Source organism: Scyliorhinus torazame, chromosome 19 (genome assembly GCF_047496885.1).
Source record: "Scyliorhinus torazame isolate Kashiwa2021f chromosome 19, sScyTor2.1, whole genome shotgun sequence".
NCBI lineage: Eukaryota > Metazoa > Chordata > Chondrichthyes > Carcharhiniformes > Scyliorhinidae > Scyliorhinus > Scyliorhinus torazame.
In genome coordinates, this window is record NC_092725.1 from 95,004,531 (window position 1) to 95,021,575 (window position 17,045).

Sequence of the window (17,045 nt, forward strand, 5' to 3'; positions counted from 1 at the left end):
GGGAGTTACAGAGAGGGTCAGTATGAATGTGAGGGAGTTACAGAGAGGGTCAATGTGAATGTGAGGGGGTTACAGAGCGGGTCAATGTGAATGTGAGGGAGTTACAGAGCGGGTCAGTGTGAGGGAGGTACAGAGCGGGTCAGTGTGAATATGAGGGAGTTACAGAGAGGGTCAGTATGAATATGAGGGAGTTACAGAGAGGGTCAATGTAAATGTGAGGGAGTTACAGAGAGGGTCAGTGTGAATGTGAGGGAGTTACAGAGTGGGTCCGTGTGAGGGAGTTACAGAGTGGATCCATGTGAGGGAGGGAGTTACAGAGTGGGTCCGTGTGAGGGAGTTACAGAGAGGGTCAGTGTGAGGGAGTTACAGAGAGGGTCAATGTGAATGTGAGGGAGTTACAGAGAGGGTCAATGTGAATGTGAGGGAGTTACAGAGAGGGTCCGTGTGAGGGAGTTACAGAGCGGGTCCGTGTGAGGGAGTTACAGAGCGGGTCCGTGTGAGGGAGTTACAGAGCGGGTCCGTGTGAGGGAGGGAGTTACAGAGCGGGTCCGTGTGAGGGAGTTACAGAGCGGGTCCGTGTGAGGGAGTTACAGAGCGGGTCCGTGTGAGGGAGTTACAGAGAGGGTCAGTGTGAGGGAGTTACAGAGAGGGTCAGTGTGAGGGGGTTGCAGAGAGGGTCAGTGTGAATGTGAGGGAGTTACAGAGAGGGTCAGTGTGAGGGAGTTACAGAGCGGGTCAGTGTGAATGTGAGGGAGTTACTGAGAGGGTCAGTGTGAATGTGAGGGAGTTACAGAGCGGGTCAGTGTGAGGGAGTTACAGAGAGGGTCAGTGTGAATGTAAGGCAGTTACAGAGAGGGTCTGTGAATGTGAGGGAGTTACAGAGAGGGTCAGTGTGAATGTAAGGCAGTTACAGAGAGGGTCAGTGTGAGGGAGTTACAGAGAGGGTCAGTGTGAGGGAGTTGCAGAGAGGGTCAGTGTGAGGGAGTTGCAGAGAGGGTCAGTGTGAGGGAGTTGCAGAGAGGGTCAGTGTGAGGGAGTTGCAGAGAGGGTCCGTGTGAGGGAGTTGCAGAGAGGGTCAGTGTGAATGTGTGGGAGTTGCAGAGAGGGGCAGCGTGACTGTGGTTGTCACAGTGGTTAGCACTGCTGCCTCATAGTGCCAGGGACCAGGGTTCAATTGTGGCCGTGGATGATTTGTGGAGTTTGCACATTCTCCCTGTGTCTGGGTGGGCTTCCTCTGGGTGTTCTGGTTTCTTCCCACAGTCCAAAGATGTGTATGCTAAGCGGGTTGGGAATGTTAAAATTGCCCTTTTAGTGTCCAAAAACGTGCAGGTTAGGTGGGTTTACAAGGGGAGTGGACCTACGTAGTGGTCTCTTTCAGAGGATCAGTGCAGACTCAATGAGCTGAATGCCTCCTTCTGCATTGTAGGGATTCTATGATTCTAAGAATTGCCCTGTAAATTATGAATTACTGTAAGTTGCTGAATCATTTGTGTCATTCTGCTGTTAGCCTTCCGAAAATAGTAGCTTGCCCTGTCAATCAATTTAATAAAAATGCTGCGTCAGTATATTAATCACCCATTAAACATGCTGCAGAAAGTCAAGGCTGGTATTTACCCACATAAGGACCCATGTAATGGAAAGTTTCCTGTTCCTGCAATGCCACTCAGCCCGGAAAGGGAACAAGTGAAACTGTTGAGTCTCACTCCTGCAGCTAGTAAATTGTTTTTCAAGATTTTTAACGTTTTACCATTTTTTAAATACTTGCCCCCGTCTCCAGGGGGAAAATAAGATTGACTGTTGATCCCATTGTTTACTGAGTCCCCAGATGCCCTGTAACCCTCACTGCACTGTCATCGCTTCACACTCAAACAGGTTACAACATATAGACGTTTCAACAGAAATGTTAATTAAATTAATCTAACTGAAAGGGAGCCCTGTGAGATGCTGCATTCAGAAAATCTAAGCCAATATCTATGGTATTTCTACAAAAAGTGCACATTAATGAGAAACATACTCTGTATTAATGAAATAAGCCAGAGGAATACTCTGGCTACTGTTGCTATTAAAATGTTTTAAAATGTTTATTAAAAAAAAGAAATGAACTATAATGAAGCAGTGGAAACAGTTTTAAACTTTTCCTGTATGTTGTTTTGTTGCCTCTGATGGCCATTTATTGCTGCTTGTTGCTGCAGATGTTGAACATGTTTGTGATGTCTGAATTTGGCATTTTATATCAGTATATGAATTGTGTGCTCTCAGCAATCAGTATGTCTTTGTCTAATTCTTGGCAATGGCTACCCCTTCAATTCTAGTGAGACTTTTGACCGGTCGAGTGCGCTGTCTGCTGTCCGTCTCACTTCCCCATGATTATACTACCAAACTGCGATTGCATGGATTCGTTCCCCCAGTGTGTGACACAAAGGGTTCACTGTGCTTCTGTGCTTGTTGAAGTAGGAAGGAGAGGTTTACTCCACTGTCAACTGCCCAGTAAGGAAAGCCCCCAGGTCAGTCTGACGCCAAGCCCTTTACTCCAGTTCATAGCACGTTAACTCTTTCCAAAAGAGCAGCCCCCTCCCTCCATTCCCAGCCAGAAGACTAGTGGCATTCATGTTCTTGCCTTTTTGTTTTTGCATATTCAAATATAAGAGAAATATTGGGAGCAAGATTACCACATGAGTTTTTAAATGTGGACTGGTTGGAAAGATTGTCACCAGTGTGTGCCAGTACAGGTGATGCTTGTTTGGTTTAGCAACTAGTTACAAAATCTGAAGCAACTAACTATATGTTGGTAAGTTCAATGGCTGTTATATAGATATGTGTGTGTCTTTGCCTGTGTGCGACTCTGTTTCTGTGTCCATCCATCCATTGTGATTAGTTACAGGGATAGGGTGGAGGTGTGGGTTTGGGTAGGGTGCTCTTTCCAAGAGCCGGTGCAGACTCGATGGGCCAAATAGCCTCCTTCTGCACTGCAAATTCTATGATGCTAGTTGAACAGGACACCCCATTTGGGTGAAAACTCTAAAGCTTAACACAGCTGCATATTGCATGTTTTATTCAACTTATTCTTTAAAGTTCAGCATTTTACAGTGAGGCGGATTGAAATCTATTTGACTGTGGGATGTTAAGGTAAAATCACAGTGCAGGGAAGGCCATTTGGCCCATTTGCCCCTGTGCTAGCTTTTCGAAAGAAATGTCCAATTAGTCCCACACTCATGGTTTTCCCAATAGGCCTGCAAATCTTTGTCCTGCAAATATTTATCCCATTCTGTTTTTCGAAACTCCGATTGAATCTGATTCAACTGCCCTTTCAGGCAGCACATTTCCAATCGTAACGTGCTGCTTTTGTAACAAAAACAATTCCCCTCATCTCCCCTCTTGATTCTTTTGCCAATTATCTTAAATCTGTGGTGGGTGTATTTTGGAGAAAGAAAAAACATGCAATTTTAACCAATTTGCAAACGGAGAAAAGATTATCAGAATTAAATTGTTAATGTGCATTCAGGACATACACGTGGAATGTGCAGAAATTAAAATCGATTCAAAGGATTGTCCTAAAAGAGGGATAGGATTTTAGAAGTTGATTCTGTCGGTAGTCCTTCCTGGATATTTGCACTTGTTTAATTGGTGTGTCCTGTATTTCAGGAAGAGAGTTGGGAATCACGGAAGGATAAACAATGGCTTTGCAGAAAGGTCTTCAGGTAAAGCTTTAATTTCAGTAGAATTGAATTCTGTTCTTTGTTTTACTAATTATACTAATTACTGAATATTCTGAGTGAAGCAATTAATTTTTGTTTTGACAAACTGAAAGCTTGTAAAGGGTACTTTATGGACTGTGCACCTTCCAATAACTATCTTGCACAGCAAAGGAAAAGAGGCAATATTGGAAACATGCAGCAGGTCAGTCAGTATCTGTAAAGAAATGGGCTAAGATATTTTTGATGGCATACTCTTTATTTGAACAGGTGGCTGGGTCACACCTGAAACCTAACTCTTAGTTTCTGGAAATATATAGGCTCCTCTGGAAATAAACAAGCACATCAGCATTTTATTGGAGAAACTAAGTTTTTAATCCTCCTTTTTAATTATTTTTATCTGTCAGCCACGGCACTAAAATCTGCACTAAAATTTAATCTGATTTCCATTCAAATGAACTGTTTAAACAGAGGCCCCGTCTGCCCCCCTTACGTGGAAGTTAAAGATTCCACGGCATTTGTTGCGATACCTGCAGTTTCTGATAACTTTTCAAAAAACAACTTGAATTGCCGAAATCTGACAAAGGAATCGCACAACAAAATTTCAAGTTTTATGACCGTAACAAACAAGCTACAATCAACAACGACTAAAGATGTGCTGTTGGGTAATTTGGACATTCTGAATTCTCCCACTATGTACCCGAACAGGTGCCGGAGTGTGGCGACTAGGGGCTTTTCACAGTAACTTCATTGCAGTGTTGATGTAAGCCTACTTGTGACAATAAAAAATTATTTATACATTATTACTCAGCAGGAAACTAATGCTCTAAACTACAGAACAGGTTTTCCATACAAGTTCCTTAACCATGTGCTGCATTTACACCTTACGTCCTACTCTCCATAGAATTGTGGTATTTACAAGAACCATCATAGAATCCCTACAGTGCAGAATGAGGCCATTCAGCCCATCGGGGCGGCACCAAGCCATGTTCACTCTCCATCCACGCAGCCCTATCCCCATAACCGAACCCACACATCCCTGGACACTAAGGGACAATTTAGCAGGCCAATCCACCTAACCTGCACATCTTTGAACTGTGGGAGGAAACCGGAATACCCGGAGGAAATCCACGCAGACACGGGGAGAAAGTACAAACTCCACGCAGGCAGCCACCCAAAGTTGGAATTGAGCCCAGGTCCCTGGCGCTGTGAAGCAGCAGTGCTAACTGCTGTGCCACCGTGTCACGCCAATCATGTTGCACACAACTTCCAAAAAGCTTGCTTCTCCCTGTTTCACTGAGTCGCAAGCCAAACATTGGGCGAGATTCTCCGACCCCACGCCGGGTTGGAGAATCGCCAGGGATTGGGGGTGGGGGTGGTGTGAATCACGTGACGCTGGTCCGGCGATTCTCCGGCGACCGGAGAATTGGCGGCAATAGCGTCGGCACGGTGCCGGTTGGGGGCCGCTCAATGTGGCCCCCCCACCTTCCCTGCCGATTCTCTGCGCTCGACGGGCCAAATACCCGCTGAGTCCCGGCGGCACCGTTCGCGTGTGGTCCTACCCAGCGGGACCTCCGCGTTCGTGCTGGGAAGGTCGTCCTGGTGTGGGGGAGAAGGATCCGACTCCAGGGGGGATCTCCACGGTGGCCTGGCCTGCGATCGGGGCCTACCAATCGGCGGGCGAGCTTATCCTGGGGGTTGGGGGGGGGGGGCCTATGTTCCTCCGCGCCGGGACCCTGTAGGGCTCTGCATGTTGCCCGGGGGCCAGCGCAGAGAAGGCAACCCACGCGCATGCGCAAACTCGTGCCGGCCGTGGCACGCATGTGCGAACTCGCGCCAGCCGTGGCGCGCATGTGCGAACTCGCGCCGGTCGTGCTGGCGCCCATATCGGCAGCTGGAGCTGCGTGAGGCGCTCCAGTGCCGTGCTGGCCCCTAGGGGCCAGATGACGCTGTTGTAAAACGCGCTGGCGTTTACGATGGCGTCAACACTTAGCTCCAGGATCAGAGAATCCCGTCCCATGGTTTGCCTTGGTCTTCTGAGAACACGGAAATCGGCTTCCAACAGCAAGACCCATTCCAGTGATTTCACCTCTTGACCTCTCCAGGGTGAAACTTCTGGTGTCCTTAAATTATCATGGGTCCTGTCTCTTTGACCAGAGAACATGCTCTTAATTGCAATCTGCCTGGCAGCTAAGGAGAGCATCCTTTCGCCTTGATCCTCTGCTGCTTTCTTGTCTTTCTCTGTCTCTCCATGTCTGAAAGTCTAAATCTACCTCTGGCAAAGCCAACTGTTCTGTCCTTATGTTCAGGTGTTAAATGCAGCAAGCGGAGTTCAGTCGCAGGCTTGGTGCCCCTGTCCCCACGGCAAGCAGACCACACCAGGTTATTGCCAGGCAGACCTAGTAGCAACTCACATGCCCCCTTTTTTTTCCAATAAAGGGGGAATTTTAGCAAGGCCAATCCACCTTGAGGCACGATCAATTTGGCTGGAGACTAAGTTGAATTCAAACTGAGGCTTTATTAGTATCTGATGTGTGGCCTCCTACAGCAGCTGACAAAATGGCTGCGAGCTGAAGGCCACGCATATTTATAACCCGGCTCCTGGGTGGAGCTAGCATGCAGGGGCCCAGGTGAACTTGTAGTGCAGGTTCTACCGTACAACCTTTAATATAAGAACACAGTGGTTTACCACATTCACCCCCTGTTAAAATGGAGTCCGGCGGGGGTGGTGGATAACTATATACAATTCGTAGTCTTTAATATTTACAGAACAGTAAAAAAATGTCTCTGGTCATCCGGTGGGCCGGTCAGAGGTTCGGCTGGTCAGAGGTTCAGCCGGTCCGGCGCCTTGATTGTCCTCTGGGATCGACGAAGTGGGGCCGGCGATGTTGGGGCTGTCGTGGTCGAAGTTGACTCCAGGAGCGTGCCAAAATCCTTTTCATCAACGGGGGTGGGCAGGGGGAGGACGGACAGTCCTGGGGGGGGGGGGGGGGTAAATGGGGGCGGGGGAGGGGAGGGTGGCGACGGGGGCGGAACCTGCTGGTGCCAGGTCCCTGAGGGAACGGTATCCTGGCAGCCGTCGGGGAACGCCACGTAGGCATACTGTGGGTTTGCGTGGAGCAGGTGCACCCTTTCCACCAACGGGTCCGCCTTGTGGAGCCGCACATGTTTACGGAGAAGCACGGTTCCCGGAGCTGTGAGCCAAGTTGGGAGTGATACCCCGGATGTGGACAGCCTGGGGATGGCAAAAGACGTTCATGCGGTGTACTGTTAGTGGCAGTGCAAAGTAATGAGCGAATGGAATGTAGTGCATCAGGGAGGACTTCTTGCCAGCGGGAGGCCGGGCGATTTCTGGACCGTAGGGCCAGCTGGACGGCCCTCCATACCGTCCATTCTACCTGTCCGTTTCCCCGGGGGTTGTAACTCGTCGTTCTGCTGGAGGCGATACCCCTGCTGAGCAGGAACTAACGTAGCTCATCACTCATGAATGAGGGTCCCCTGTCACTGTGGATGTAGGCGGGGAAGCCGAACAGAGTGAAGATAGAATTAAGGGCTTTAATGATGGTGGCAGACGTCATGTCGGGGCATGGGATGGCGAAGGGAAAACTGGAGTATTCATCGATCACACTGAGGAAATACGTGTGTCGGTCGGAGGAGGGGAGGGGCCCTTTGAAATCCACGTTGAGGCGTTCAAAGGAGCGGGAGGCCTTCACCAGGTGTGCGCGGTCCGGCCGGTAGAAGTGCGGTTTGCACTCCGCACAGACCTGGCAGTCCTTGGTGATGTCCTTACTTCCTCGACGGAGTAGGGCAAATTTTGTGCCTTAATGAAATGGTACAACCGAGTGACCCCTGAGTGACACAGGCTGTCATGCAGGGTTCGGAGTCGGTCTACCTGTGCGCTGGCACATGTACCTCGGGATAGGGCGTCTGGGGGCTCGTTGAGTTTGCCAGGGCGATACTTAATCTCGTAGTTCTAGCTTGAGAGCTCGATTCTCCACCGCAAGATATTGTCATTTTTGATCCTGCCCCGCTGTGTGTTGTTGAACATGAAGGCAACCGACCGTTGGTCAGTGAGGAGAGCGAATCTCCTGCCGGCCAGGTAATGCCTCCAATGTCGCACAGCCTCAACGATAGCCTGGGCCTCCTTTTCGACGGATGAGTGCCAGATTTCGGAGGCATGGAGGGTGCGGGAAAAGAATGCCACGGGCCTGCCTGCCTGGTTGAGGGTGACGGCAAGGGCGACATCCGATGCGTCGCTTTCTACTTGGAAAGGAAGTGTTTCGTCTACAGCGTGCATTCCAGCTTTGGCAATATCAGCTCTGATCCGGGCGAAAGCCTGTTGGGCCTCGGCTGTCAGGGGGAAATGAGTGGACTGTATGAGTGGGCGGGCCTTGTCCGCATAGTTTGGGACCCACTGAGCGTAATACGAGAGAAACCCCAGGCAGCGTTTGAGGGCCTTGAGGCAGTTGGGGAGGGGAAGCTCCGTGAGGGGGCGCATGCGGTCGGGATTGGGCCCCAGAATTCCGTTCTGGACCACTTAGCCGAGGATGGCCAAGCAGTTTGTGCGGAACACAAACTTCTTGTTATACGTGAGGTTGAGGAGAGTGGCGGTGCGGAGAAATATAGCGAGGTTGGCGTCATGGTCCTGCTGATCATGGCCGCAGATGGTCCCATTGTCTAGGTACGGAAACGTGGCCCGCAAGCCGTACCGGTCGACCATTCGGTCCATCTCCCTTTGGAAGACCGAAACCCCATTGGTGACGCCGAAGGTGACCCTAAGGAAGTGATATAACCGGGTCTGCCTCGAAGGCAGTGTATGGCCGGTCCGATTTACGGATGGGGAGCTGGTGGTAAGCGGATTTCAGGACCACCACTGAGAAGACCCGGTACTGTGCAATCTGGTTAACCATGTCAGATATGCGTGGGCGGGGGTATGCGTCGAGCTGTGTGTACCTGTTGATGGTCTGGTTGTAGTCCACGACCATTCGTTTTTTCTCCCCAAACTTAACCACTACCACTTGAGCTCTCCAGGGGCTGTTGCTGGCCTCGATGACTCCCTCCCGAAGCAACCGCTGGACCTCGGATCTGATGAAGGCCTTATCCTGGGTGCTGTACCGTCTGCTCCTGGTGGCGACGGGTTTGCAATCTGGAGTTAGATTGGCAAAGAGGGAAGGAGGATCGACCTTTAGGGTCGCGAGGCTGCACACAGTGAGAGGTGATAAGGGTCCGCCGAATTTAAGGGTCAGGCTCTGGAAGTTCTGAAAATCCAGGCCAAGGACAAGTACAGCGCAGAGGTTAGGGAGGACGTAGAGGAACTCTACGCCTTGGACTGTGAGCGTGACCGTGCAGTACCCCCGGATGGCTACGGGATGGGATCCGGAGGCCAGGGAGATACTTTAATTGGTAGGGTGTACCTGAAGGGAGCAGCACCTTACCGTATTTGGATGTACAAAGCTCTCTGTGCTCCCGGAGTCCAGTAGGCAGGAGGTCACGTGGCCGTTGACTTTCACGCTGGTGGATGCGTTGGTCAGAGTGTGTGGTCGGGACTCGTCGATTGCCATGGATGCGAGTCGTGGTTGATCGTCGGGTAGTGAGGCGGCCTCTTGAGTCGGGGTCCTGAAACGCCATTGGTCTCCATGTGCTGCGGGGTGGACAACATGGTGGCGCCCGGAGGTCCTGGGGGTCACAAAATTGCGGCGCCCATGGAATGCACGTTGCGGGGGTGGAGCAAGATGGCGGCGCCCATGAAACGCACGTGTTGTGCAGGGGAGAAGATGGCGGCACCCATTGCTCGCACATGGCCTGGGGAGGAGGGGAGGATAGGGGCGCCCATTGTCCATGACCGGGGGTGGGGTGGCGTGAGGGCTGCCGCTGAGCGGGCCTGGCACACCGCTGCGTAGTGGCCCTTCTTCCCGCAGGCCTTACAAAGGGCAGCGCGGGCTGGGCAGCGTTGGCGGGGGTGTCTTTGTTGGCCGCAAAAATTGCATCGGGGCCCCCCGGAGATCACTGGCTGGCGCGTAGCGCAGATGTATTGGATGGGTAGAGCCCCAGCTGGGGTGGCTGCTTGTGCGGCCAATGAAGTGTAGGAGGAGTGGGTCGCGCGGTTGGGGGCGTAGGACTGTACACTGCGCAGGGCGACCGTCATGGAAAGCGCTAGTGTTTTAGTCTCTGCGAGGTCGCGGTTGTACGGTAGGAGCCGCTGCCTGATAACATCAGACCCAATCACAGTTACAAAAGCGTCCATTATAAGTGGATCTGAGTGCTCCTTAGCTGTAACGTCCTGGCAGCCACAGTCCCGAACTAGTGGGATCAGGGCCCTCCAGAAGTCCTCGATTGGCTTACCTGGTAGTTGAGTACGCGTTGCGAGCGCGTGTCTGGCGAAAAGCGTGTTCGTCTTCTGCTCATATCTCTTTGAGTCGAGTCATAGCATCAGCGTAATTGGGCGCATCCTGCATCAGCGGGAAGATTTTAGAGCTGGGTCTGGAGTACAAGATTTGAATCTTCTGAGCCTCTGGAACAGGGGTCGGCACCGCGTTGATATACGCTTCAAAACAAGCTAGCCAGTGCTGAAAGTCCTTTCTGGTGACGCTTGCGTGTGGATCCAGCTGCAGTCGATCTGGTTTAATCCGGAGGTCCATCTTCTGAATCAGATACTAATAAATTGAGGCACGATCAATTTGGCTGGAGACTAAGTTGAATTCAAACTGAGGCTTTATTAGTATCTGATGTGTGGCCTCCTACAGCAGCTGATGAAATGGCTGCGAGCTGAAGGCCACGCATATTTATAACCCGGCTCCTGGGCGGAGGTAGCATGCAGGGGCCCAGGTGAACCTGTAGTTCAGGTTCTACCGTACACCCCTTAATATAAGTACACAGTGGTTTACCACACACCTAACCTGCACATCTTTTTTGGGTTGTGGGGGCGAAACCCACGCAGACACGGGGAGAATGTGCAAACTCCACACGGACAGTGACCCAGGGCCTTGATTCGAACCCGGGTCCTCAGTGCCATAGTCCTGTGCTAACCACCGTGCCACCGTGCTGCCCTACACATGTCCCTTTTAATCACTTCATTTTACCATGAATTAAAGAGAGAGTTCAAGACATAACCAGGGGAGGTATCACTGATATCCTAACCTTCATCCAACATTTAAAAACAGATGATCTGATCATGATCTCATTGCTGTTTGTGGGAACTTGCTGTGTGTAATTTGGCTGCTGTGTTTCCTAGATTGCAATAGTGGCTATATTTAAAAGTACTTCACTGGCTGTGAAGAACTTGGGGCATTTTGAGATTGTTGAAGGTGCTACATAAATGCAAGCCTTTTTTTTTTTTGTTTCTGTAGATGTGGTTCGGTGATTCGCCTTCGTGCCCAAGGGGTCCTTTGATTCCCAGACATGGGCCAGGACTTGCGGATGTTACCCAGTACGATCAGTGGCTGGCAGTGCGGCATGAGGCCAGTTTGATGCCGATGCAGGAGGACCTGTCCATCTGGCTAAGTGGGATGCTTGGTGAGGTTTACTTAACATAAGAAATAGGAACAGCAGTAGCCCATCCAACCTGCTCTGACATTCGATAAGAGCATGGCTGCTGCCACCTCAACTCCACTTTCCTGCCTTCCTCTTGAGAGGAGTGGCCTGTTCTCTCTCTCTCTCTCTCTCTCTCTCTCTCTCTCTCTCTCTCTCTCTCTCTCTCTCTCTCTCTCTCTCTCTCTCTCTCTCTCTCTCTCTCTCCCCTCCGCCGTGCTCCGTGTTGGAGTGGCCTATTCTGGTGGGTTGGGCTGGTGTGCCTTTCCGCTGATGTAGGTCGGGTGTGGGGGAGGTGGTAAGTGTATTCTGGGGTGCCATGTGTTTGGTGTCCTTGTTGTACTTTTTCTGTATTTTGATGTTATTAAACTATAATACATCCCCAGATCCCTTGGCTGCCTCAGTATCCAAATACCTACCAATCTCCATCTTGAATTTGCAGCTCTCTGGGGGAGAGGATTCCAAAGATTCACAGCCCTCTGAGTGAAGACATTTCACCTCTTATCCTGAATAGCTGATCTCTTTATCCTGAGGCAGTGTCACTTAGTTTGAGACACTCCGGCCAGTGGAAATAGCTTCTCAGTCCTTCAGGAGTGACCCCTTCCAGGGTACTGAATTTTCCCTCCCCAGCCATTATCCTTCCCCTCCCCTGTCACCTCAAACATTGATCTCTCCTCTCCCAAGAGCTGACCATTTTCCTCCCGCCACTCTCAAACCCAGGCTTTTCTTTTGTTTGGTTTTAAATTTGCTGCTGTTAATTTTCCTCACTGTCTTAAACCAAACTCTCTTAAACTAAACCACCGCAATGAGTCTGAAATGAGTTGAGGAATTTATATTCTAGGCACGGAGGTTCGAGTGGAGAGCTTCATGACCGAGTTGGATAACGGAGTAGTGCTTTGTAAACTGATCGCCATTCTTCAACAGAAAGTGAAGGAATGCGGTAATCCAGAGTATCAGCAGGTGAGTCTGAGTAGCCTCTTTAATCCTGTAGTTACTAAACTGCAAGGCCTGGCAGCGATATAGTGTTGCTGGAACAAGAGGAAACAAATGCCAGGTATTTTGTTGATGAACATTGACACGTTTGTTAATTCATTTATTGAAAATACTGTTATGACCAGATGAGGAGGGCCGAATGGCCCCTCTCTCTGACCTCTCCTCGTTTGACAGCGGCAGATTTTGTTTTTGAAAAGGATATGTTTGCCAATTCAGTGAGTACTTAACTGTTTACATTCGGTGATCATAAAAGAACTAACAAGACAGATTTTCTTGCGTTATACAAAGAAAGAGGTTAGCTTTGTTATACTGAACCGATCTAAGCAAAATAATAAAATACACACCGACTTTTGCTTGCACGCTCACTCAATTCACGCACACGCACAAATACAGGTTACAGAGTGGGCAAGAATATATTGGCTAGTTTACAGTTGATAAATAAAGTCAAAGAGAATATATCTGTAGTTTGGTGGCTTGCTGGCTTCAGGCTGAGCTCTCTGGTCTTGACACTCCTGATTTAAGATTTGGATGTTTGAGCTGGTTGTTCTTCAGGAGATGGGTAGTGTTGGGTTGAATTATTTTAAGAAATCTTGAAGCTTACCAGGAAGGTTGGAGAAAGAAGGAAGCAAGAGGGACCCCACTGAGGCCCTTCTGTCTAAGCTGTTTGTCCTCCATTCTGTTAGAAAATGTGCTGAAAGCTTACAAAGGGTTGTCTTATCATGTGACCTTTCTCCAGCTGCAAGGGGAATTAAAAAAAAAACAGTGGGTGAAATTTGCTCCTCAACACCTCGGTATTCTCACATTTATTGTGTAATTTTTTTGCCCTTGGTTGAGCTAAATCGTATTGATGCATTGAAGGGTAGGCCAGATAAACACAGGAGGGAGACGGGAACAGAGTTATTGTACTGAGGAGGGATGGAAGGAGTTTTGAATAGAGCATAAGCCTGGTTTGGTGCTGTAGATTTTATTTAATCCTACGTTTAAAAAGAACTATGGTGTTAATTTTAATTCTGCTTAAGTGTGTGGTTTAATTAATTAATTTATCAAATGCAAAATTCTTAAGCCACGCAGTTTCTTCCAGTCATGTCGAGTGCAGATAAGCCTCCACTGAGTGTGGATTTGTCAAAGCCGAAAGGAACAATCAAAAACCGCTCCAAGATTACATTGCAGTAGGGCCTGCTCTCCGAATCTTCCTACTCAATGTTGAGGGCCTATCGGCAGCCAAGCGGAGCCTCTTCAAAGTCCTTGCTGCTCAACACTCCATTGATATCATTTGCCTGTAAGAAGCCCATATCAGAACAGAAGAAGCAGGCCACTATTTCATCAATGTCTATGACCTCCTGTGCTACCACCCTCATGCCAAACATGGCTGTGCCACTTATGTCCTAACAAATCAAGCTCCAGCAAATCATTTGGCAACAGCCACTTTCTCTGACATACTCGAGGTTGGTGAATTCCACGTAGCCAATGTCTACAAGCACCAGCAGGGGATAGCAAGTCTTCCCACCCTCCCCCATGTAGCCATCTATCTGGGAGACATTAACAACCACCATTCTGACTGCGGATACCCAGTACTGGACGGTGATGGTGAAGCGCTTGCAGAATGGGCTTCCAGAAATTATCTGATACTTACAAATTCCCCCAAACTGCGAGGAACATTCCATACAGCCAGATGGCGTAGAGATTACTCACCCTACTTGTGCTGGACTCCCCACCCCCTTACAGTTTGTTAAAGCGTTAGAACAAACAATGGCTTGAGTGTCCCTTCAAAATTCAGCAGACAAGAGCCCAGTCTCCCTGGATAAGCAGTCAGGGGGAGAAATGTGAAGTCATTCAGGTGGATCCAAAAAAGACAAAAATGAAATATTTTCTTAATATGAGAGACTAGAAGCTGTGGAGGAGCAAAGGTGATTGTGGGGTCCAGGCATAAATCACAGGTATGAAATGTGACCAAAAGGGCTAATGGAATGTGACTCATTTTTCAAGGGGGCAGGAGTATAAAGGGGAGGAAGTGATGGCTCAGTTGTACAGAATCTTAACCAGATCCCACCTGGAGGAACTGTGTTTAGTTCTGGGAAACTCACTTCAGGAAGGATGTGTTAGCCTTGGAGAGGGAATGGCACAGTTTCTCTGGGGTGACACCAGGGCTGAAAGGGTTAAATTACGATGACAAGATTGCAAAGACTTGGCTTTCCCTAATAGAAAATTATGGGTGATCTAATTGGGATGTTTTAGGTGATTAAGGGATTTGGTAGGGCAGATAGTGTGAAATTATGGTGGAGAGTCCAGAAGAAAGGCGAACCAGCCTTAAATTGATTTGGGAAGGATTTCTTCGCACAAAGGTTACTGGAATCAGGAACACTCTCTCTCCTTCCATCTCATCAAAAGGCTACAAATGTTTCAAGCTTTGCATCTATAAATTTCTTGCTGTGGAGATATTAAAGGCAGCAAAATGGGAGCTGAGGTACAGATCAGCTATGACCTCATTGAATAGTAGAACAGACTTGAGGGGCTGAACGGCCTTCTCCTGTTCCTATGTTCCCAATGCCCTGATCTCCCTTTGACACATTCATGTTTTTTTTTTTCTGCTCTTAGATTGGATTGTTATCAATCTTCCAGGGAATAGCACAGAGATGTGTATAGTGCTCCCAATGCTGGCAGTTTCTTGTCATCTTTAAAAAGTTGTTACTGTTAACTAATAAACTTGGTTTATTAGAAAGAAGAGGAACATTAAACGCTCTTCACCTGAAACTGGTAGTTCATTGGTTTCCACAGAGCAGTCACTGTCAGAAATGTAATGAGGCTTGGTTGAAAGATGTGTGTAGTTAGAATGTTGTGGCTGTTGTTAGTGGAGTTTAATGAATATTTTACATGAGCGCTTCTGGTGCTAACGTCACTAATAAAATTGTGCAACAGTTGATGATCAGACTCGAACTTGGTGAAAGGTCAGCTTTGCTGAGGGCGATGCAGGACATTTGGATTCTGATCCATGTGGACGCACAGGCAAGCGTTGACCCTTGACTGATAGCCTGCTAGTGATGTGACCACTTGGAATCTTTAATTTAATTGTGCTTGGGTGTAATTGGAAATGGCTGTTCCAGAAATGAGACCTGGGCTATTTTAATTGCTTCTCTGTTCAATCTTTCTTTATGAAATCTAGGTTCCAAGCATAAAATCATAACTGGCGGTCTTGATAATTCTGTTCATGTTCATTTTTTTTCTAGCATTTTACAATGCGGAAAGTTCCATGTAAATCTGATGCTCCAGCTGGCTCATTTTTTGCACGTGACAATACCGCCAATTTCCTGTCGTGGTGCAGAGCAGTCGGTGTCGACGAGACTTACCTGTTTGAGTCCGAGGGCTTGGGTAGGTTATCGGCTCTTCCGAGATTAGTCGTGGTGGTTGCACTTTTCTATAGAGTTCTCCAAGGCTCTAGTTACACGGTCTGTATCTTGATATTGCTTTCTTAAATTAAAGATCCAAGTTTCACGTCAATCCTTGCTCCTAAAGTTTTGAAAATGTGGTCCATTCTTAGTTTAAGAGTCACGTAATTCGAACTTCAAAGCACCTTCCAAAGGAATTTAGCTAAATATTTGAAGGGGAAAGATTTACAGGATTATGAAGAAAGAATGGGGGGGCAAGTGGGACTAATTGGATCTTTCAGAGAACCAGCACAGACATGATGGGCTGAATGGCCTGCTTCTGTGTTGGGTGGTTCACAATTACATTATATAGTATCAATACAGGCCATTCAGCCCAATAGCACAATTGTGCTCTCCATTTAACCCCACACACCTCACTTTCTCACAGTGCCAACATATACCTCTGGTCCCTTTTCCCTCGTGTGCTTAACTAGTTTCCTCTTAAATGCACCCACAATTATTGAATAATTGCATTATTTTTCTGGAATGATGTCAGGATGCACTCACACAACAGGTTGTGGAAAACTGGAACTCTCCCTTCTCCACCCACTCACACCCAAAAACCTGTTGGGATTGTTGGGCGGTGGGGGGTCTATTGGGAATTTCAAAGCTACGATTGCTAGACTTTTGTTCAGGAAGGCTATAAAGGGAGAGGGAAGTGTGGCAGGTCAGTGGAGCTGAGGTACGGGTCAGCCATAAACTCATTGAATGGCAAAACAAGTTCAAGGGGCTGAATGGCCTTCCCCCGACCCTTTAATCCTCAGCTCGCACAGCTAAAACAGATTAATTGATCAGTTACCTCATTGCTCTTTGTGGAATCTTGCTGTATGCACTTGTATATAGAAGTGCTGACATAGAAAAGCATCCCAAGTTGCTTTGAGGGAAACCGTTCAGACAAGCCAAAGAAGGACCATTGGAGAGGTGGGAGTATTTTAAAATCAGCTCTTTGACTGAACCGTTGGCCCTTCAACCAACCTTTGGAGAGAGAGTGGTGTAGCGGTAAAGTAACCGGAGTAGTAATCCGGGGCCCAGGCTAATGCTCTGGAGACAAGTGGGTTCACATCCCACCATGGCAGTGGGTGAAATTTAAATACAATTAATAAATGTGGAATATAAAGCTCGTCTCCGTAGTGGTGACCATGAAACTATTTTTTAAAAGACATCTGGTTCACTAATATCCTTTTAGGGAAGGAAGTCTGCCGTCCATACCCAGTCTGGCCTACATGTGACTCCAGATCCACAGTAATGCGATTGACTCTTAAATGCCCCCAGATATGGCCAAACAAGCCACCACACAGACGGTGACCAATGGCCGGGACCGAACCCGGGTCCTTGTTACCGTGAAGCAACAGTGCTAACCACTGCACCACCGTTCCGCCTGATGATGTCCATGAAATAATTTTTTTAAAAA

At 48.5% G+C, this 17,045-nt stretch overlaps 1 protein-coding gene across 4 annotated transcripts in view; it reads left to right on the forward strand.

The window, feature by feature from the left end:
- Positions 1 to 17,045, forward strand: part of gas2l3 (growth arrest-specific 2 like 3) — a 61,935-nt gene that overhangs the window by 14,353 nt on the left and 30,537 nt on the right. For 2 of the 4 annotated variants that reach the window (XM_072484837.1, XM_072484836.1), the window contains 4 exons: positions 3,643 to 3,698; positions 11,039 to 11,204; positions 12,061 to 12,179; positions 15,437 to 15,578. In XM_072484837.1, the coding sequence (XP_072340938.1) occupies positions 3,675 to 3,698; positions 11,039 to 11,204; positions 12,061 to 12,179; positions 15,437 to 15,578 (451 nt within the window). In that variant the 5' untranslated portion in view covers positions 3,643 to 3,674. Of the gene's footprint in view, positions 1 to 2,664; positions 2,789 to 3,642; positions 3,699 to 11,038; positions 11,205 to 12,060; positions 12,180 to 15,436; positions 15,579 to 17,045 lie in introns of those variants that run through there. The other 2 variants (XM_072484838.1, XM_072484839.1) reach the window with 2 other exon arrangements.